The sequence below is a fragment of the Oreochromis niloticus genome, linkage group LG1, assembly GCF_001858045.2.
Source record: "Oreochromis niloticus isolate F11D_XX linkage group LG1, O_niloticus_UMD_NMBU, whole genome shotgun sequence".
NCBI classification, from domain to species: Eukaryota; Metazoa; Chordata; class Actinopteri; order Cichliformes; family Cichlidae; genus Oreochromis; species Oreochromis niloticus.
In genome coordinates this window covers 6,059,263-6,082,346 of record NC_031965.2, presented here as the reverse complement: position 1 = coordinate 6,082,346, position 23,084 = coordinate 6,059,263, and the positions used below count along the sequence as shown (strand labels likewise).

The following is a 23,084-nucleotide window of genomic DNA, read 5'->3' as shown; positions in this document are numbered from 1 at the left end:
GGAGATGACTGATATCCTCGGAGTTATAATTGTGTCATTACCACCCTGTGGAACATGATCATTAGTCCCTGCGGTCGCTGCTGTAATTAACGGATTGGCAATGGCTAAAGGGAAGACTGAGGAGGGGTGACTGTCCGTATCCAGACTTGACTGAAGTCATGTCTTCACCTTCTGGCCAAAATAAGTAGGAGATGTCTTTTTGTATTTCTAATTATCTGTATTCATATGACAGCTATGTGCTATTTCAAGAGCTGACCCCAAGCAGCCTGGCTACATTATCTACTATGCCACTTGACAATAACAGGTTATTGTAACTTGTTCATAATCGTGATTAACTGGGCATACTACCAGTACCGGCCACATCAGACTCAACAGAGTTGATAAATGTTGCAGATGTTTGCACAGGGTGTCTTTAGGCATGAGTACCTTGACACACATTGGAAACCAAGACTTTGTGGCTGTTTTAAGAGGATGAAATTCCCATTTGGTGGTTAGAGTGGTGGGAGTGGAGTAACTCAGGATTTTGTAAGCCAGGAGTGTGGTAGGTGGATTGCTCTTAGACAGGCAGAAATAAATAAAAAGCAAGATTTTATTGCTGATTATTCTAGAATGTAGAATATCCAGGGAAAAAAACAGGCAGCAAACCCAGGAATCCAAAACTCACTTGGAATGGACAGTACAGGGAATCCAAGATCAGAAAATACAGGAATGCAGACAACACCTCAAAAGACAAAGAAAGACGGAGACACAAGATATACAAGAGGTGAAGAGGGAAGAGGAAACAGGTGGTAACACAACACAGGATGGTTAAGAGAGCAGAGACAGGAAGTAAAACTATTCAAGAAAAACAGAACCTGTAGCATTAAAGACAGGAAGTAACTAAAGGGAACAGACACAGACCAGAACACACACACACAAACTCAAAATAAACAAAAGAAAAGACTGAACATGACACAACAAGACTACACACTGAAGACAAGGGAACACTGCAAGACAAAGATAAGTAGAGATGAGCCATGAGAAACAAAAGGGAACAAACTACATGAACCCTCAAAGTCACCAGTGACTAAATCTAAGAAACAAGGACCCAAGTAAACATAAATATCCCACACAAGGGATCAGATAATAAGACTTGACCACATCTAAAATATATGCATATGCTATAAATATCTAATGCACAGATTGATCTATTATTATTTAACTACACCTATCCGAAAATATTGCTTTTTGTAAAGTTTTTAATGCGCAAAAGTGTTTTTTATATGAAAAAAAAATCACTTCTTAAAGACAATCCTAAAGATACAGTAATTCGGGTTTTGGTGAGGCTACATTTTCACTTTTTTATTAGAGGAAGTAGTGGCAGATTTAGGACAAAGACAGTGTTGCAAAGCACTGAGAGTTAGTTTGTAGTGAGCATGTTCTGAGTACCTCTCTGCATTCATGCCTGCAGCACATTTGGCAACAGGTTCAGCAAAAAATGACGCCAAAACGAACACACACCATTTTTCTCCACAGTCTAACTGCAGTTAGAGTTCACTAATGTTTAGTTCTGCTTTTGCTTTAAGGATGTCCCTACATCAGAAAGCACTGGAACATTTATTTAACAAAAAAAAAAAAAAGTTTGAGTCCCACATCTTGCTGCAGAGCCAATTGCCTGCCAGGGCTCACTATAGTTGAAGTTGATTTTTAAATTGAGTCGGCCCAATCTGCAACTGAGAGATAAGTTAAGATGTAAATGGCCTCAGCTTTAAAAAAAAAACTTGACACTTAAATTGAGAAATTCTTAGTAGAAGTTTTACAGTATTCCAGTGTAACTCTTCTTGTAATATAACACAGTATAGATGTGACTTTTGGCTTGAAAAGAAAAGACTGCTCTCAACGGAGGAATAGGAATAGGAGAATACTGAGAGAAATAAAAGTATTGTGCCCTCCCTTATCTGAAAGCTGAGTAATTATGAGGCATTGATGTCACTTTGGCAGATGGCTTATTACACTGAGGGAAATGTGAAAATTCTGATCAATACATAAATAACTTCAAAAGGTAATTTAAGGCAAGTCCCTAAACAAGGCAGACTTCATGAAAGAACTAAAGGACAGACACACACAGACATGCACACACACGCACACACATGCACACGCACGCTGAGCCATGCCAATGAAAAAACAGACCTTTAGGTAATCTGAATTCACTCCCATTAGAATGCTTAGAGAAAATAAGTTTTCAGGCTTGCACCGCAGCTTTCAGGCTCAATTCCAGCAGAAATTTGATCATTTTAGCCCACAGACCATACAGAGCAAGCAAGCCAGGAAACCCTTTGGCTCAAGGATTACCAACAGCCCGATCCCCAGCAGCTCAGAAATGGTCAGCAAATGGAACGGAAATAAGTGGGGGCTGACTATGGTGTTAGGAATGAGGCGACCGAAAGTAGCCAAGGAGCCGAGGACGACGCTGGCTTGTGTTGGAACACACACGGTCGCTGAAGTGCAGATGGCAGAGATGGATGCTACCCAGAAGAGAGTTTGAGAAGTGGGACGGGGAGCGAGAGGAGGGATTCAGGACCAGCAGTACACTGACTCGCTGTAGACTGTTGTTGAGTGAAATAACTGTAATTCATTACAGGTCTTTCACTGACCTTTTAGCAGAGTGCTCACCCACTGTGCCTCCAGCAGACCTCTGACAGCGCTACACGGTAGCCTGAGTCAATCCACTCGCTCGCACACAGACAAGCTCTGTGTGCGAGTGTCTGTCTCAGACTTTAAGCGTTATGGACAGAGCTTGGCAAGCAGTCCTGCTTTCACTTTCCAAGACTGTCCTCTCTTAGTCATTATCTCTGTCTCAGCAGTGAAAAAGAGCTTTATTCTTACCTCTCATTTCCTGTCTGTCTCTTTGATTGTCAGCAACAACATGCTTTCCTCTAACCTTTATTTTAAAGGCTATCAGCATAATAACACTGTACACACCAAGTTAAGTGCAAAATTGGGCACCGATTTCCTCAAAAGGGTATGCTGAATGTGGAGGTTGGCCTGTAAACTGTGATTTTCCTACCTGTGTGCCTCTCCTTTGGTTTCTAAATAAATTTTAGAGATCTGTCTGAAACTCACCACTGCCTTTCTGTTTGAGTTTTTTTTTTTTTTTTTTTTTTGCACAGCTGGACTTCTCAGATCTCTGCAATTAATTTGCTGAACAAAATGTTGTGACGGAAGATTTAAGCGGCAATAAAATTATTCTCTGTGAGCATGAGCAGCGCCCTTTTGTTCAAGAAGTTGACACTGACACATTTGCATAAAATCATACTTGGAAGCTGCCAGGCGTGTCTGTAGTCTTATTTGTAGGACACTGGCTGACTCGGTGGAGCAGTTGCGAGTCAAGGGCACTTCAGCAGTGACGACGAGGGTGGAACAAGTGCCACTTCCTCTTTTTTTTTTCCAATTTATCCCACGAGTTAGGGGGCAGAACCAGCCCCATTCTCGATAGATTGGCAGACTAATGTCTCTTGACCCCCGGTTCAGCTGGTGAGACAAACACGGTTTAATGATGAACGGTTGATGTTGTGCTTCTGAAACAGAGTTGAAAGAAAAACGTGAAAACACTGAATGAATGGCAGTTCTTTGTGGGCACAAAGATGTTGTTCTAGATTCATCACCAAACCATTCTGTACAGGACAACAGCTACTTATTCTTTTCTGTCCTGGATAGATGACAGCGTCCGAAGAAATCTGACATCATCCTGCTTGCTAGCAGAAATGTCTATGTTTGTTGACCACATGGTTTTCTGGGGAAAGGAAGCACGGCAAAGTTTTACGAAGGCCACGGCTTCCATTAGTCTGCACTGCCACCTTTTAGCTCATCCTTGTCTTTATCTACCCAACCTGCTGTCTGTTTGTCTTCCCGTCTGCATTTTCTCCACTAATTCCACCTCAACGCTCTCTTTCTACAACGTGCAAAAACAGAGGAAGAGCAGACACAACTGCACATTCATTCTCTTGCATTACACTCTTGTTTTAACACGGCCGAGGCGGCGTTCCCAAAGAAAAACCTGATTGATTCGCGCAAGTACAAACTCAGCCAATTACTCTTTAATGCCGCTGAGTGAGAGCCAATTCAGCCGGCAGCCCTCACCAGTGCCACGAGAGACAAACGCATGCCGCTGCTTCCATCATCGCAGCCTGAATAAGAACAAATAAGGATTATCTGAACAGCTTCCAATCGATAAGTCACTTTCTTTTGCATTACGCCTGTCAGCACACATCATAGAACAGAATTACACACCAGTGCAGTATAGCTTTAATGTCACCTTACAGTTATACCATTACTTCTAAGTTGAACAGTAAGTTATTTGTTCATTTAAGTTTTACAAGATTAAAAATGCAAGGTCCACAGTAAGGACTCAACACAGGCCAGGACACCTCCTAATACAGAGACTGGTTTTCTTCTTCAGTACTTTGTATGGTGACCTTTATAGAACACTGTCTCTTAATAAAGGGGTTCTGGTTCCCTTTAAAACATCAAAGCTAAGATTCAAGTCTGGAGAGTTGACCATTACGTGGTTTCCCTTTTTCCATCTTTGGTTCACACTACAATACTTGTCTTCTGCAAAGCTTATGGAGACTAGGATATATCCTGTCAGCTAGTATTTTGGTGAATCCACAGGAATTCCTGGTGCGATTTGTAAATGTCTTGTCTCCAACACTTCTTGAACTAATGCATCTCCCCTTCATCACACTCCCACTACTACTGTTAGAGTATTTGCTGATGTAGGCCTAGTCAGCTTGCAGCAAACATGCTGGAACGCATCTCAGGTATTTTTACTATTTAGCTCATGATCTCACCTGACTGAAGAATGTGCTCTCAGTGTGCATTCATCAGGTTTCTTGTTGTGTTCTTAAAGGGGACATAACATGCAAATTTCCAATGCTATGTCTTTCTTCTTATATTATTATTCTTGGGCTCTACTGGAGTGGATATGCATAATTTAGCAGTTTACACTATACTGGGCCTTGATGCAGGCCCTCATTTCACACTTTTCTGAAACAAGCCACTTTAGCCCCTTCCCCTCACTTTTAAACCACTTTAATGGCAAAATATTAGCTCATTTTGAATGGAAAAGGCTGGAAAAATGAGTGGTATCAAAATCAAACAACCAAAGGAATGTTTTGCAACTAATTACTTTAATTAAAAACAGGTCAGTGACAGGATTGGGTATAAAAAGAGCATCTCAAAGTTTCTCAGAAGGAAAAATTGGCAGAGGTTCATCAATCTATGAACCCCCCCCCAAAAGACTACATCGATAATTTGTGGAACAACTTTAAAACAATGATCCTTAACATAAAATTAATGTCTCATCAGTTACAGTACATAATATCATCTTTTGATGATATTATGTTCAATACTGGTAAAAATACTGATAAAAATATTCAATACTGGTGGCATTGCATTAAAAACAGTCATGATTCCATTTTGAAAATCACTGCATGGGCTCACAAACACTTCGAGAAATTGCCACACAGTTCACTGTGTCACCCATAAATGCAGCTTAAAGCACTATCTTGCAAACAATAAGTCATAAGTAAACATGATGGAGAAACACTGCCGTCTTCTCTGGGAAGTGAAATTCAATTTTTTTTTTAGCAAAACATGGATGCCACATCCTCCAGACTAAAGAGGGACCACCTGCCTTGTTATCAGCACTCAGTTCAAAAGACTACATCTCTGATGTTATGAGTATATTAGTCACTATGGAATTGGTAGCATGCATATCTGGAAAAACACCATCAATCCTGACAGGTAAATATAGTAAACAGATATGCTCCCATCCAGGTGACTCTTTTTTAAAGAAGATCTTGGACATTTAACTAACATAATGCTAAACCACTTACTGCATTGATTACAACAGCATGGCTTCATAACAGAAGAGCTGAAGTATGGAACTGATCTGCAGTCCAAAACATTTTTATCAACGTAAAACATTTGTCATTGTCTGGGACAACATTCCCCTCCCAAAAGTCCAGAAACTGGTCTTATCAACTCCTAGATATTTGGACTTGTGTGTCAGACATTTATTGCATTGTGTTTTTAATTTTGTGTTTGTAACAAAGTCTTTTGCATTAGTGTTAGGAAATGCTCTACTTTGAAATAACAGACTTACTGAGAATTTATTTATATTTATAAATCATTTGACATGTAAGAGAAACTGATTTAGGATGCACTTGGATGAACTTCTCTATACTGTATCAGCTCATCAGTGCTACACTGAGAACAAGAAAACATCTGTAATACAAGATGGGAAAAATTTTTCAGGTAACGCACGTGTATATTGCCATATTTCCTGTGGCTGGGAAGTTGTTATGTGTGGTCATGCTCAGCGGGAAAAAGTAAACAAACTGTCAGGTTTTCAGTGGATTAGCTGTAGCACGGGGCAGGTGCTGCACTCTGGGTGGAGACGCACCATGTTTTTCTGAGCTTATCTGAAAACCCAGGACAGCTTCACACAGCACACACACACAAGCAGACCTGTACTCACACAGTCATGCACACACAAACACCTTCCATCCTACTGTGCAGCTCTGCAGGCAGCCGCTACCCTTCACTGGCTCATTTTCAGCTCTGAGGGTATGGTTCCTGCGGGTTTGAACTCCCAGTGATCTTTCTGTAGTGCTGTTTGTAGTTGCAACTTCCCATACTATCATACAGCTCTCCCTCAATCTGACTGTCTGTTAGTCAGTTTACTGGTCTGTCCTATCCAAGCCAAATGCCCATGTAGGTCCAGTTTTTCTGCAAAAACATGATAGCGGCGCCTCAGCAATGCAGAGAGACAAGATGGGTAAAGTCCAGGACAAATAACTTCCTAAATACTAATTCATTTGTCCCCCTGGTGTAGATGCAACTCGATGGTATGTGAACATCTCAGCAAGTAGGAGTCAAGACACGAGGCCACGCTATGTTCAGAACGCTGGAGGAGATAGTGAAACGACTGATGCAGGAAGGCTTACAAACCACATTTCTTTAGACTTCTGCTACCGCGTCAAAAACCAGAGGCGAGAATGCGTTGAATTGTGGCCCCAACAGCAGTAAGAAAGAGAATGCTAAAAGTCACCATGAACTATTCTCACATGAATTATTTCTACAAAGGAAATGATCTCTAAAGCAGTGATCCACTGCAGGGTCCACTGTATATTAGCAAGAGTGCAACGCTGTGTGTGTGGAAATATGTGATTCTCTTCACATTCTCGATTTGCTTCAAGGTTTCACAGGTATCCGGGCAAAAATCTATTCACAGAAAACTCAAAAAGTTGTAGCTGTGAGCGATAAAGGCAATTATTTCTGGCTATTATTTCATAGTTCAAGCTTTAAAGGGCTAATCTGGAAAGCTTCTTCTTTCAGAGATTGTGACACAGGGGCAAATAGCGCCTACTTTCTGTTTCATTTTGTTAAACTGGAAAAGGAAGATTTAATTTCACGATCTTCAAATCTAGGCAAAAACATTTCACATGGTACAATTTTCTTCTGCTCATCTCAGGCAGATCAGCTACATTCACCGGTAGCAGTGATGTTTAGCGTAATTTGAAATGAGTCATCATCTAAGATGACGAATCAATATTATCCCAGCAATACCATTACCATAAGAATGACACAGATTTTCTTTTCATATGTGCAGTGAGGCCTTTTTTCCCCCCTTGCTCTTTATCAAAAGATTGCCTCTTTTTATAATAAAGTTCTTCATGATGCATGAAATGGGTAATACTAACACTTAGACTGATGTATCGCCTTTTTGTGCCAGCCAGAATCTGTCAAGAAATATGGCAACACATCAGCCGAAATGGTTGCAGCAACTCCGGTGGCAGTAACTGTGACGCTATTAGCACCAAAGTCACACCATATTATCAGTAAGAGGTAAGAGCTAAGAGGTGAGAGATAAAGCAAAGGGAAAGATGAAGAGAGAAATGTGCTGTGGTGTCAATGGAGATCGACTGGACATCGGGGACATCATAAAAAATAGCTCCCAGGAGCCTGTTAGCTTAGGGGACACATCAGAGAGCAAGTCGGTGAGCCCGGGGAGTTTGGCTGTTCCAGTGCTAAATGAAAGCGAGCAGAACAAACAGAAATAGCCCTGCTAGGTTTGATGTGTTGGCCCCACGCTAATCTTATTACCCACAGCAGGAAGAAAAAAAACACTGTGCACCAAATAAAACACTAAAGAAAAACAAAATAAGCTAGCCAGTGACTGACAGCCACAAAAGACTTAGAGAGGAAATTACAATATAAATTCGATCGAGCGCTTGCTAATTACCCTAAACTGAACTTAGCAACTGAACTCTGACCACAAGCGCCCAGCTGATGAGGTGGTGGAACAAATCCACCTTTCTGTGTAAAACAAGGAGCGAGTCGGTGTTTGAGCTGCACATAAGAGCCAGAGAAGAGTTACAGGGCACAGCAGGAGCTAATGCTGCCATTAATGTGGGCAGAGTGACCCACGAGGGCTCTTAACAGCAGGAGAATTCTCCACAACAACCTCCTGAGACTATTTCTATGGAAATAAGCTCCAGCTCCGCATATGTGAAAATCCTCGACTCGAATCGAGCGCCTTGCTAACTGCTCTGACTTTTCCCTGATGTGCTCACCCATAAACATTTCCAAGGACGCAGCGTGGCGATAGCGCCTTTAATTTGAAACATGAAAGAGGAAAGAAGTGCACAGAAAGGGCACTTGAGAGGCTGTAAAAAAAGAAGAAGCATCCAGCAGAGTTGAGATCATTTGGGTATATTGAGGAGGGGAAAAAAAGACTTTGTAAAGATGAGAACGTGTAAAATGAAAGAAATATATCCACTATCTAGGATGCACTTTGGTTCAGTATTGGGCGCATGCTGGGATTTCTTCTACCACACATACAGAGCAGACTCCTGGGGTAACAACAGGGCATTTGGGAGGAGGGTCCCTGCAGCACTCAGCCAGGAGAATGGGGAATCGAGTTGTTTGTCCTTCGATGATGCAACTGCATTTCCACATCAGCATGTCTGCTTTATTTAGAGCGGATTCAAGCCAAAGTGTGTCAACAACACAGGAGATTTTTTAGGTTGCTATTAACAAGCTGTCAGCAAAACAACGGCAGCGGCGGCGTTAATGTTTGTATCCTCTGGAGCCAAGCAAGGATACAGTAGATCTACTGGGACTGTAAGAATATCACTGACAGCGTAAACAAGAGCTGATGAGGATAATAAGCCTTTGATAAGCCCATTAGCACAAACGTTAAAACACGCAGTGCGCTGAATGGAGGGGCATCATATGGTGTGACACACCAAGCAGCTAACAAAGCATGTGTAACACAAAACGCAAGTCGTAGTTAGCATTTCTTATAAATGCAATTAGCATTCAAGCAGCAGATTGAATTTATCTGACTATACCCTCGCCAATACCATTCCACTTCTGACTGAATGTATGTATGCAGAGTTGTGCCAAACACATTTTGCTTTTCCAAGATCAGCTCTATAAACTCTCTTCAGTTTATAATTTTTACCTGTTGAGACAGGTAAAAGGTAGGCAGCACGGTGGCATGGTGGTTAGCACTGTTGCCGCACAGCAAGAAGGTCCTGAGTTCAATTCCACCATCAGGCCGGGGTCTTTCTGTGTGGAGTTTGCATGTTCTCCCCGTGTTTGCGTGGGTTCTCTCCGGGTACTCCGGCTTCCTCCCACCATCCAAAGACATGCAGCTTGTGGGGATAGGTTAATTGGATAATCCAAATTGCTACTAGGTGTAAATGTGCGAGTGAATGTGAGTGCGAATGGTTGTCTGTCCCTGTGTGTTAGCCCTGCGACAGACTGGCGACCTGTCCAGGGCGTACCCCGCCTCTCGCCCTATGACAGCTGGGATAGGCTCCAGCGCTCCCCGCGACCCTGAAAAGGATAAGCGGAAGCGAATGGATGGCTGACCTGTTGAGACAATCATTTAAAGGCCTGGTTGTTTTAGGTGGCCACTGGACACTAAGGCAACCTTAAAAATGGCCTTATCAAAAGCGATGTCACTCATCATCATTTCAACATTGTTTCTTTTATTTGTTTTTTTAATTACTAATTTTAGTCATTTGTTTTGGTGTCAGGTTACATTGCTGTTTTCCAGCATGGTATTCCCTCTGAATCACACATGATGAATGATGATGAATGAGTTTCATGAATATATATATATCTCCTACATATAGAGTATTCATATTTTTGCATATTTTTACAGTTTTAAATCCTGCTTATTTACATTGGACCTTGGCCTTCAGTGCATCCAGTGTTTGTTACAAGCTGTTTTACCTGCACTCCACCTGTTAAACAGATGGCTGCAGCAGCAGGTGGGTGGGGCTTCTGTTCTATAATGATCCACTCTTAATGACATGCAGAGCCAAGAAGAGAAAAAACATGTGCTTTTGCCTCTACAGGGATTACGTGTACATATAGTCAAAGAATGTCCAAAAGGCTTACTTTAAGTCATCTGAATATATGTAAATGTTCCATGTATTTTGTTACATGAGTAAAATGTGAAGCATTAAACTTTATGGAATCTGGTCAAATGAAATTTACTTGATTTGTGTATATTTTGAGTTTACTCCAAATTATATTTAAGAAGGCAAAGAATCAGTTGTTTGAGTGTATGCTGAACTCATTATTGGAAAGTTTGGCAGTGTTTACTATGAGAATCTGCCATTTTAACATTATGTGTACAACAGAAAATAAAGACGAACACAGTAAATATACCGTAAGGTCAGAAAGCAACAGTGCTTTGAGCAATTCTGGTTAAAATAAAAACAAAAACTGGAGAACAGCAGCGTATCATGTGTAATGTTGTCATACTGGTCAGAGCGTAATGATGGAGGTAATGAAGGAAAACATAAAGGTTCTTTAAGATAACAATGAGCAGACCCAGAGCAACATTTTCAAGTAGACCTGGATCTATAATGCAGAAAGATATCAGTTCAAATGCAGTAATACATTTTAAAATAAACAGCCACACAGGGACAGACCATCATCAGGGTGTGCCCATGTTTGCATTTCTACATTTGTGCATAATGTGCCAAGTAGGTGCCTTCCTGTTTTTGCTTAGATTAGACATGTACCTTCGAATATTAACACATTCACCACCACTTTCTTGCTGGGTTTAGAAATCAGGTCTGTGTCACACATGCTTAAGCAGGCACACAAAATATGCTTCAACTTCTTTGACTTCTATGCCTGAGAAAAGCATTTTCATTCAAAGAGATCCCCCTTTCTTCTCAGGACAGAACTTAATTTATTCTTTTTTTTAGTGAACTGTCCCTTCTCAGTTCAGATCTAACTTTTTTTTCTTTCCCAGAAGAAAGCAGCAGCTAACTCGCTGACCTCAAAAAGCAGCTTTAAACCGGATTCTTGCATTGCCCAGAAATGAATGAGAAATGTGTTGAAACTCAAAAACTCATCGTCACAATTAGAGATTCAAACAATAGCCTTTCATTGAATGCTACGACAAAAAGAGGAGTGCTCTGCCTTTGTCTGATCTTAGTGATCTCCAAAATCAAAAAGCTTGGGTCTTTCTTGTTATATTTACCCTGCAAGTCTAAAAAAAAAAGTAATTCTAACTTTTTAAAGTTGTACAAAAGAAAATAGATTATTTCAGTAACAAATTAACTCTTTACTGGGCAAGGAAGCATATTAAGTAACATGAACATGAAAAGAGTCCTCCACAGCCAATCAGCAAACATCAGGTTTTGTGACAGTTGGTGACATTACTGATTCTAACCAATCAGTAATGGTCTGGAGCATGTCAAATTTCAGTGTTATTCCTGAATCTGGGAAGTTGGGTTTTTCACCCCTTCCTACTCCAACACTTGTGGCTATAACATCAAAACTAACTGGGGTAGGTTGATTAAACCCATACAGCACATAGTTCAAAAGTGTTGTGAAAGCAACATGTTCTGATCCCAAAACATAACATACCGACGCTATGTGACAAATCGTTGGTATGTTACGCGTTCAGAAAAACGAGAACCGTTTGGAATGAATGTAGACATGTACATTTATTTTACTTTCTCATCATGAATCGCTTTGGAAAACACTATCTAATACGATTAAGGTTGTGGTCAAAGGATTAAGGTTAGGGTTAGGGCTGGAATACACGGCTGGAATGTATGTTACCGCTGGGAGCGTCATTCTATTGAATTCCATCCACAATCCAGCGCATGTCATAGGGATACAGAAGGTTACCTTTCGCGTTACTATGAGACGTCTCGGGACGTCACAAATCGCCGGTATGATACACGTTGGGAATGAGAACAGTCTGCGTGAAAGGTGGCGATTGTGTTGACTTCTAGACATTTGATCATACGCCTCACTCACCTGAAGCGCTACGGATAATAAATTCATTTTTAGGCATGCACCATGATCTATGTTTAAAGAACCCTATCGTAAATGTAGAGCAGTGGTAAATAGGGTATTGGATGTTCCAACACAAAGGTGTGCGATTGTTTAGGGTGTGGTGCCTTAAACGATCGAGGAACCATGGATGGTCACTTCATTGACCTTTATGTGCACCATAAAAATGAAAACATTTGAACAAAGTCACACAAGTTAAAAAAACGTCCTGTAATATTCTCCAATAACACTTGTTATTAATAAAAAAATTAACATCCATTTTAACAAGTGCCCCCTAAAGGGTTAAGTTATAGATTAATCAGTCATTACTCTGATGCTACAAAATATTTATTGACTTGTTAGTAAGTTAATGATGTTTAAATGGAAAGAGAAGGTTAATGGAACACTTTACAACAGACGAGGTGTTTCAGTCAGAGTTTATCCAAAGTTGTGAGCCCTATGTAAACAAATTCAGCTAAAAAAAAAGGACACGAAAGGTGACTGAATGCAAGCCAGAAGGCTCAAAAGCGGCTCTGCTTAAATCCTCTCATCCTTGCTCAAACAGCCCTCTGTTTGCAAGTAAATAATCTCATCTTCACTTATTCAGTGGCACATTAAATCATTTATGAGGATGTAACGGTCACATTTAATGACAGCTTAGTGCCACAGCTAGACACAATCTCGTGTTTATAAAATACAAGTGGAGAAATTAATATGCTCTATAAAACAACTATTAGGACGTCAGGACACACCATCGCACTGTTGTGTTTTCATTATAACCCACATATAAAGATTCAATTACTCCAGTCTGCTCGGAAAAGGCGTGAATCTAAGCCAATTTAAGTTGGGAGGTGAGACTGAAGCCAAATCAAATATTACCGTGATGTACGTCTGGATCCCCGTTAATCCAGCAACAACAGAAATTTGCGATGCCTTCAGGGTATCGCAGAGATAATGCCGAGAGTCACAGCTCCACGATTTACATAGTTGATCTAACAATCAGCGTTTCCCAGCCTTTCCTCATACGGTGTGGGACTGTTTGTGGATTGAGTGGTGCTCTGGGTAAACCTCTTTACCATGCAGATCAAACAAAAGCAGACAGACTGGAGGGCTTGTGGCTACACAGCTCTCAGCACATTTAGTGGATTTAGTCTGTTGTGGCGGCGAACCAATGACAACTTCACCGAGCGCTGAGCAAATCCTTCAATCCACAGATTGACGCTCCCAAGCCTCTCAATCAAATAAGGCCATTAGCGCCATCGCAAGTAATCTGGGCCTCCAGCACCCACAGACTGAGCCTTTTGCTCCACCAAAAAAAACCCGCGCGGTGGAAGCGCCCCGATGACCGACTTTTTCCAGACGGGCTGGAAACCCCTGAAAATGAGCGAAGCGATGGCTCCAGACTCAGATGCCATGATTCACAGGGAAAGCCCAGCATGCAGCGAAAGGCAGCAAAATCCTTCCAACAGCAAGCTAAGTTTACCAAAAAAGTTTGATTTTAGCAAAAGCTTGAAACTATCCTAAAAGGCTGTGTCAAAACTTCCTGTAAGAACATATTCCACCACTGTCGGCACATGGCTATCTTATTTTGTTTGTTATTGCCACCGTGTAATCATACTGACTGTATCACAATAAGCTCAAAACAGGAGTGCCAGAGCTCTATTGTCAAACTCCTATGAAAGAAGCAAATTGCTTATAAGTTTAAAAAGAAAATCTATTTTAACACCAGCCCCAATAGCATAATGAAAGTCCCGAGCCTGGTTCATAGCTGCTCTTTCATCGAACAATCCTTGTTCTCTTTACAGCCAGTCATCATCATGTCATACCCAGAGCTCATAACAAATCTCAGTCTGCAGCCCACGGCTTTCATAAACACCCTCCTAAAACAGAACAATGAATTTAACGCTTCAACGCGCTGCCACCCATTCTGCTTTTAACATCCTGTGCTAATAGACATTATGAGACAGCCACGCTGGCCCCGGCTCACCTGAGCTGGGGAAAAATATGGTCCTACCTTCACAGTAAGTAGAATCCCCGTGGATGGAGGCATAGCCACTCTTGCATTCACACTCTGCTTTAGTATTCCTGTTTTTACACTCTGAGTTTTCCCCACAAATGAGTCCCTCTGCGCAGAAGTCATAACCTGAAAGAAAGGAGCAAAGGAAACCTTAAAATCTGCTCACTCAAGGCTATAAAAAGTTGTGTACAGACACACAAACACACACACATGCACGCCCGTAACACAGAGATAAAAGCAGATAAATGCACAAAGGAGCAACCTTGTTCCCGTCACCTACAACACTGTGGATAACAGGGTGCCTGATGTGTACGGTGAGTTTACAACTTTGAATAAATCTGGCGTATTAATGAAAGTTCTCATGCAAAAGTGCACGTGCTAACGAGACAAAACATGCAAATGCAGACAAACACACACACACACAAACACACTCTGCTGATGTAGGAAGATCTCCGAGTCATCAATTCACTCGGCTGACTGCGTAACAGTGCTCTTACGGTATTTGAGGACATCCTTTTAATGAAATTTCAATTTCTGAAAAACCACAACTACCACAACAGGTGGAGCACTGCATCAGTTATGCAGAATGGACAACTTTCAAAATTCAAAACACAAATACACACACACACACACACACACACAAAACTGCAGTATAACAAGCTTCGCAATGTAATTAAAATACTGTAGAGTGTATTCTGTGTGTGCAGCTAAGATGCTATCTCAAGGCAACATGGAATAATTACAGTCTTTACAAAAGAGTAGTAATCCTTTGCATAGAATTCAGCACTGCGGGAGTTCCAACTTCCAATTGCTGACTTCCCTAATGACCAGCTGTCCTATAGGAAATTGTGCCCAGTAGTTTAACTCTTCTCCCCCTATCGCTGCTCCACCCAAGCAGCCACTGCCAGGGCTGAAAAATGAAGCCAAACGATGAAGTGCCAGTTCCTCAAATGGCCACTTGAGACTATCTACAAAAGCCAGTTAATCCCCACTGGGTACACGTCAAAGTGCCCAACTTGCTAGGAGGAATAAACATGTTTAAGCCTAGTACAAAAGAAGAAAAAGGTTCTGGTCATGGTAACAGGTGAATTTCTATGTAAGTCACCCATTTAAATATTGAAGTCCTGCATGATTAAGGGGCCTCTTGGTTACAAGTAGATGCTGGCACAGGTGGCTGGAGCCGCTAGCTGCCTGCTAGACATTACCTCAGCTAACTGGAGTAGCGGAGCTGGACTTCTTGACTTCTGCTTTTGTGGTGCCGGTGCTGTTTGGAGTGTTTTGATGTGACTATCTGACAAATAACAGGGCTTGCTGTGAGGCTAATTGCACTGATGATATTGATGTTCTTTATTAATTTTTCCCCTTTAGTAATAATAAACAAGTACCTAGTTGTAGCTAGTAGCTAGTTAGATGATAATTTCGAACTCTGGTCTCCTCCCTTTGTGTGATCATTTCTGGCTACATAAATAGAGAGCAGCTACATCTATCATTCATCTGTGCTCTGTGATCTGAACCAAGCCAGAGTTAGACTCATGCACATGCACAAAAATGTGACCCGACAGAGAGACAGATGGACTGAGAATTACTCTGACAGATGAGGAAGATGACAGAGAGACAGACAGACAAAGAGACAGACAGACAGACATAGATGATTGTCTCCTACTCAGTAGGTACGAGTTGATATAGCCCATCATGTCCTGTAATGAGTGACAGACTGGCTGCACATAAAAGCCCTGCGAGGCAGGGAGCCCGGGGACCTATTACTGAAGAAAGACTTGTGCCTGCATTATTCTTCCTCTCAGTTCTTACATCATCTGCAGCGGGTCCTCACAGGATCATGTGTACATGTTACAGAGAGACCAACTGTGATAGCATGTTTATGTAAAAGTGGAATTGTTGCTGGATTTTGATTTGCACTGCACTGCGCGCTTGCACGAGCCCCTCACACTGTGCAATTCTTTGTTTTCTTTCCCGGTGAAATTCTGCCTGGTATGAAGACTATGTGACAATTGTGTAATTACCAATTTAACAAAGCCAGCGTGACTCCGAGGACTTTAACAGCGAGGTACAATTACATCTCAGAGTGGTGGTAAAGGACCAAGTCACGACGCGGTAAAAAGAGGCCTCGAGATGATTTGGAAACAATGATAATGAATAATGACCGGCTTGGCTTTTTAGCAAGTGTGTGTGTGTGTGTGTGTGTGTGTCGGAGAGGTAAGAAAAGAGAAGAGGCACTGAGACTTTAATCTTTAATTGCTTCTCCTTACTGTATTAAATCTACTTTTCTGTTCTTCCTTCCTCAGCTATATTTCCCTTAATACTGCATACCTTTCTTTTCTCTCCTTACTCTTTTCGCTTACTTTCCAACAAAAGGAGTTCAAGTCCTTTCCTTCCTTTACTCTTAAGTTCCTCTCCTGCTTTCTCTTTACTCTCTCTCCTCATTCTTTACCCAACACTCTCAGTATTATCAGTATATCAATTTGTAGTCGTCATCTCTTTTCCTTTCATTTCTTTTAAGTCCTCTTTTGCTGGCATGTGCGTTTTACCTTATTTACCTCTCATCTGCCCCCTTCCTTCTCTTCAACACAGCAAGTCTAAGACTTCATTTTACCTTCCCTTACCTCTCTGCTTTTTGCTGTCTTATGCTATACTCATTCATCTTTTTGCCTCCCTCTCTTTCTTATTCCCAAACATGTATTTTCCTTTCCATTTCATCCCCGTCCTGTGTGAATACAGTGAGTCTAAGAAATGCTAACTTACCTAAACAAGAGCGCAATTTCCTTCACTCAGAACCTGCCCTGGGATTCTTTCATTATGTCTCTATAGATGGCAGCCTCCTGTAGTTTGTTTATTCAATGTATTTACTGAATTACCACTGGCTATTTACCCCGTAGCACTTCCCTGCCAAAGCAGTGGGGTTCAGGCAAATAGGCATAGCAGGTGCTCTATGGCAGAAAGACCAATCTGCTCGAAAGGTACACGGGCCAAAAAGCATTCACAGTGGATGGCAAGGGAGAGAGACTAAATTATTGCAGAGGCACAGCCTGAATCAGCACCGGGAAGACGGCTGTGTTTACTCCTCACAGCGACACAGTACCGGTGTGTGTACATGCAAAAAAAAAAAGAAGAAGAAGAAGAAAAAAAAGTAATTCGTGCAACTGAGAAAAGTGCAGTGGGAAGTGGAAAGAAACATGTACCTCTGCAAACATTGCAGCATCTGCCATCTGGTAAGATCTGTTCACTGAGGGTGCAGTTTAGATCTGGACAGGTCTCTGTGACTTTCACCATCAGGCCATTCTGGAAGGACAGGACACAGGCAAGATATCATGATTTCAGAGATGGGGTCAGATGTGTGAAGGGCTACGCATTAAGAGAGAATCAGTTTTCCACCGGTTATACAATCTGATCTCTTATAATATTTAAAACTGCAACCTCCACAGGCTTCTTCAACCTTTAGGCCAACTTTTTTCTTATCAGTCCCATTTCCTGACTTTAAACACTTAAACCAGCTGTTTTTGAGAGGCCATACTGGGTATTGAGTAAAATCCACCAATAAGAAGCATAATCTGATGACTCATTTGGTGTCATTTTATGTGAATCTTTCCAAAATCTTAGAAAAGATATGATTCTTTTGGAATCTAATGTTTTTTTTCTGATGTTAAAAACATCTGAAAAATGTTTTAAGATATCCGGACCAAGCCGCACTTCAGTGACGACACACGCAAAAGCTGCATGCGCTACTCCCATTCAAAAGAACAGCATGTATACAGATAACAGTTCGGATGCAGATACCCAGCACCAAAGAAAGGAAACAAAGGCAGATACAACTTTGTGCCATCCTCCCCTGGGTCTTTAAAACAAACAGCAGCAGCCTGCCAGCATTCTGGTGGCCCTACAAACTCTCTCTAGGTTCAACAATCGACTTGAATCCCTGAGATGTCTTTGTCCTTCACATCTTTCCTCAATGTCGTCCCTATCTAGGAACCATTTTAACTGCTTTCTCATGTCATCTGTAAATAGTCCAGTTTCTTGGTGAACCTCTCATCCTCTGTCTCACCATCTGATCGTGCTATTTTTCTAAAAATGTATTCTGTATTTCAATTCATTTACTAAAGCTGCACTATTTCTGCACTACTGACTCAAACAGTAGACACATAAAAAATCTGAATGAGGAAAAGCCTAAATGAGCCAAATAGATCATTTGTCTCTGGAGGAGCCAAAGGAACCATTCAAATAAAATGAATATTAGACTTCAAAACTTGAAAATTAATAATAATGTTGCTCTGTGTGTGACCAGGGTGGAAATAAATATATATATATGGTAATATTTTAGCCAGCTTTATAAAACGATTACATATCTAACTGTTACAGCGTTGCCATCTGTCAAATAAATAAATATATTCATCACAAATTAATAAAACTATGAATTTGGGTTAAGCTTAGTCTGTTCGCCCAATCTGCAAAATCTCAGAAAATACCAATAAATGCCGAAAACTTAAAAACCACGTACTTTATTTTTGAAAAGCACTTTTTACTCTATTATTTTTAACAAGCAACTGTATTTTAATGGTTGTCAAATCAATTCTTTGAATACTGGCATTGTTTGGTGCCATAAACAGCTATGATGAGCTCATCAACACCAAGCCTGTGCACAGTGCAGTATAATTTATCATTCATCAGTCAGTATAAGTCTTCACAGTATTTACTCAATACTTTGTTGAAGCACCTTTGGCAGGAATACAGCCTCAAATATTTTTGTTTATCATGCTACAAGCTTTGCACACATATTTTTGGCATTTTCTCAAATTCTTCTTTGCAGAACTTCTCAGCCTCCATCAGGTTGGATGGAGAGTAATTTTAAGCCATTTTCAGATCTCTCCAAAGATGTTCAATCGTATTGAAGTCTGGGTTCTGGCTCGATCACTCAAGGACATTCACAGAGTGGTCCTGAAGAACCTCCTTTGTTATGTTGGCTGTGTGTTTGGGGTTGTTGTTTTGTTGGAAGATGAACCTCGAATGTAGTCCGAGGTCTAGAGTGCTCTGGAGCATCAATGATGAATATCAAGGATATCTCTTTACATTGCTGCATTCATCTTACCCTCGACCCTGACAAGTCTCCCAGTTCCTGCATCCCAAAAAACATCTACACAGCATAATGCTGCCACCAACATGCTTCACTGTATGGGTTTGGCCACTCTACCATACAGGCCAAGTTGGTGGAGTGCTGCAGAAATAGTTGTCCTTCTGGAAGGTTCTCTTTTCAAAGAGCAAAGCTGGGGCTCTGCCAAAGTGACCATCAGGTTCTTGGTCGCCTCCCTGAGTAAGGCCCTTCTACCCTAATCAATCGGATTAGCTGGACTGCAAGCTCTAGGAAGAGTCCTGGTGGTTCCAAACTTCTTCCGTTTAGAGATGATAGAGGCCGCTCTGCTCATTGGGACTTTCAATGCTGCAGAAATTTTTCTGTACTGTGCCCCAGATCTGTACCTCGATACAATCCTGCTTTAGAGGTCTACAGTTAAATCCTTAGACATCATGGCTGTCACGCACTGTCAACTTTGGGACCATATGTAAACAGGTGTGTGCCTTCCAAATCATGTCCAGTCAACTGAATTCACCACAGCTGGACTCCAGTCACGTGCAGAAACATCTGACAGATGATCAGTGGAAACAGGATGCACTTGAGCTCAATTTTGTGTGTACATGTTTTATTATCGTCATTATTTTATTCAGTTGTTTCACTTTGTCATTGTGGGGTATTATGTGTAGAATTTTGAGGTGAAAAAAGAATTTTTAAAAATGTATTTAGCTGTAGAGGCTGGAGGAGTGACAGGTTGTGTAGGGCAAGTAACTCGGATCCTGAATGCTGATGTTTTGGATTTAAATTATGTAAAAGAACAAAAAAAGTTGAGGTAAATTAAAATGATCAGTACTGAAATAAGCCAGAAATAATATAAAGATATAAAAAAAGTTCCTCATATTGAACGTATGATTTTCAAGTTAAAGGCTTCCTTATAGGAATGGCACTGCTGTATGCTGGATCAGTGAATACTAAAGAAATGGAAATTCTCTGTTTTTGTCGGTGACAATTTTATTTAGAGTCCCTGAGAGTTAATCACCCCTAGAGGTGACCCAGCTTTCAGTTGAAAGCAGTGGCTGGCTCAGAGGTCGTTAATCAAAGTAAAAAGTGATGACATGCTTTTGGCAAGTGATCAAACACACAGGATTTGTAGTCAGTGGACTTAAACATGTGAACACACTAACAGAGTTTTAAATGAACACTAATGGTTTGAAGCTGCCGAGCAGAATGACTAATGTCACGCATCATAATACTTCATAATTTGGCCTAGAGTGGTCCTCTCTTTCCTTCTTTTCTCTTTCTTTTTGTGTTTATGCCTCATGTTGTATGACACACATACAGATATGTCATTGCTTTTCCACATTCTCTCCCTCCCAGGGTGAGAGGCCAGAGCAAAAATCTGAAGAAGGAGGGTTACAGATCAGATCAATGCTTCTAAATCTGACATGTCACCACAAAAGACAAAAAAAACCAGGCACATATTGACTTACACGCACTGAAACTATCAGGCTGTCTTTGTGCCAAGAGGGCTCAAAAAACAACACATTTTTAACCCCTTTTTAAATATAATATGCCCAAATTGGACTTTTAGCAGATCTTACGTCCAGGAGTAAATGTGGTTGTAATTGCTTGATACAAAGCTTCCAAACATTTGTTGTTTAATGATGTTTCAGGGTCTCTAAGGGCTAATAAAGAGTCCAGGAATCCAAATGTCTGGGTCTTTGTAAGCAATTAAATGCATAAAACGCTAATTTTCTCCTTAAAATAGTGCCTTTAAAGATAAATGGCTTCTCAGTGGAGAAAGCCCACCTCTGTTCTATGCTGAACTGGAATAATGAGTTCAATTATAATCTACGCAATGATGAAGCTCTGATTCAAATCAGGCCTTTGTGTTGCCGTGTTCATAAGTTATTCTAATTACCTGGCTATCTCGCCATTAGAGCGATGGGGAAAAAAAGGCAGATTGAACAGATTGCAGGAGGGTGGGAAAACTAATAAGGCCTGCTGGTTAATTGAATAACGCACCAAGCAGTCCACCACACACATGAGCACTGCACGTTCAAGTTCCAAAGAAGCGCTGTCTGGTGGTTGCATGATAAAGACTAAACGCTGGGGAGAGGATGGAAAAATAAAAGAAGAGTTACCTTGCATTCCCGGCAGCTCCTGGACAAAAACCGCTGTCCCTCAGAAAATGTCTGTTCCATGTAGGTACATTTTGCTGCAGGCAAAAAAATAAAATAAATAACAAGACAGGACAATTTCTATATCACTTTGTTTGGATAAGCACAAAAACTATGAAATACGAGAAATTGAATAAATTCTTCTGCTAACACTGAGAATTGGAGGTTGCCTACAAAAAAAAAAAAAAAAGTTTCCAGGCTGAAGTTTTGCATAGTTAATTCCGTCTGAAACAAAGTTGTTCTTGGCGAGTGTGCACAAGCGGAAAGGAACTGTAACAGCGCATTAAGAATACAACAGAGGAAGGCTCTTCTGCATATTCCTCTGGTGATAAAGCAGAAATAGAAAGTGAAGCATATGATATGAAGTCCTGCTTTTTCTCCTCTCCGGGGTGCAGGACTGTGGAGCACTCAGTCGCAGCTCCAGAGCGCCGCTCCGTCATTCGTTTGTGCCAGAGCTCTGATGTTCACAGGGGAGGAAGACGAGGAAGGAGTGAAAGGAGGGAGAGGCAGAGGAGGCTGAAATTATTCAAAGGCTGTCTGTACTTTGGGGATTCAGTGTTTTTGGAGTATAGTAAGAGAGACACAGTTGTCTCTGAGCAGTTACCAGACCCCTGTGTGCTTTATACAGTGATTCCATTTCAGCTTCCATAAAAATCAGATGACTGTGATCTTTGCTCTCACCCCATAGCTTACTCTGATTTCACTGTGTCAGAAGAACATTGCCCAGAAACAACAGCCCAGTCCAACACATTAAAAAAACAAAAGTTGCACCTATCTATCTGGTTAGATCTGGGGTAGGGAACTCCAGGCCTCGAGAGCTGGTGTCCTGCAGGTTTTAGATGTGTCCTTGATCCAACACAGCTGATTTAAATGGCTAAATTACCTGCTCAACATGTCTTGAAGTTCTCCAGAGGCCTGGTAATGAACTAATCATTTGATTTAGGTGTGTTGACCCAGGGTGAGATCTAAAACCTGCAGAACACCGGCTCTCGAAGCCTGGAGTTCCCTACCCTGGGTTAGATGTACAAAGTTTATGCTTTGCTTTAGCTGATTTTGCTAATTTCGAGGTTTGTGTTGTTGGTTGGACCAAGTAAACACTATGAATGCATCATATTTTCAAACAGACCTGCAGTAATCCTTGCTGCTTTCAATCATGGCTACAAAATTGTTTATTAGAGGCAAGCACCAAAGATTTTGGTAAAAAAAAAAGCATGAAAAAGCAACTTAACCAAGTCCACTGCTAACTCTTTTTAGCTACAAGTGCATCAGCATCACAGCCTGATACTAAAGCGACCAGTAGGCAACAACGATTTTTAACCTCCTAGGACCTGGCGTCCACATATGTGGACATCACATTTTGGGCTATTTAGACCAAAATACTCAATTTTGCTCTACAACTGCCTGATATCCACTTACGAGGACATTATACTGCTACTGTTCTATCGAAATT

At 41.1% G+C, this 23,084-nt stretch overlaps 1 protein-coding gene across 1 annotated transcript in view; it reads right to left on the bottom strand.

Annotated features, from left to right (window-relative positions):
• The window catches only part of LOC100705180 (protein kinase C-binding protein NELL1), a 292,322-nt gene that overhangs the window by 154,366 nt on the left and 114,872 nt on the right, over positions 1-23,084 (bottom strand). The window contains exons 10-12 of the mRNA XM_005458917.4: positions 21,599-21,672; positions 17,575-17,674; positions 14,375-14,503 (exon numbers count right to left, since the gene is read on the bottom strand). Coding sequence (XP_005458974.1) covers positions 14,375-14,503; positions 17,575-17,674; positions 21,599-21,672 — 303 coding nt within the window. The remainder of the gene's footprint in view (positions 1-14,374; positions 14,504-17,574; positions 17,675-21,598; positions 21,673-23,084) is intronic.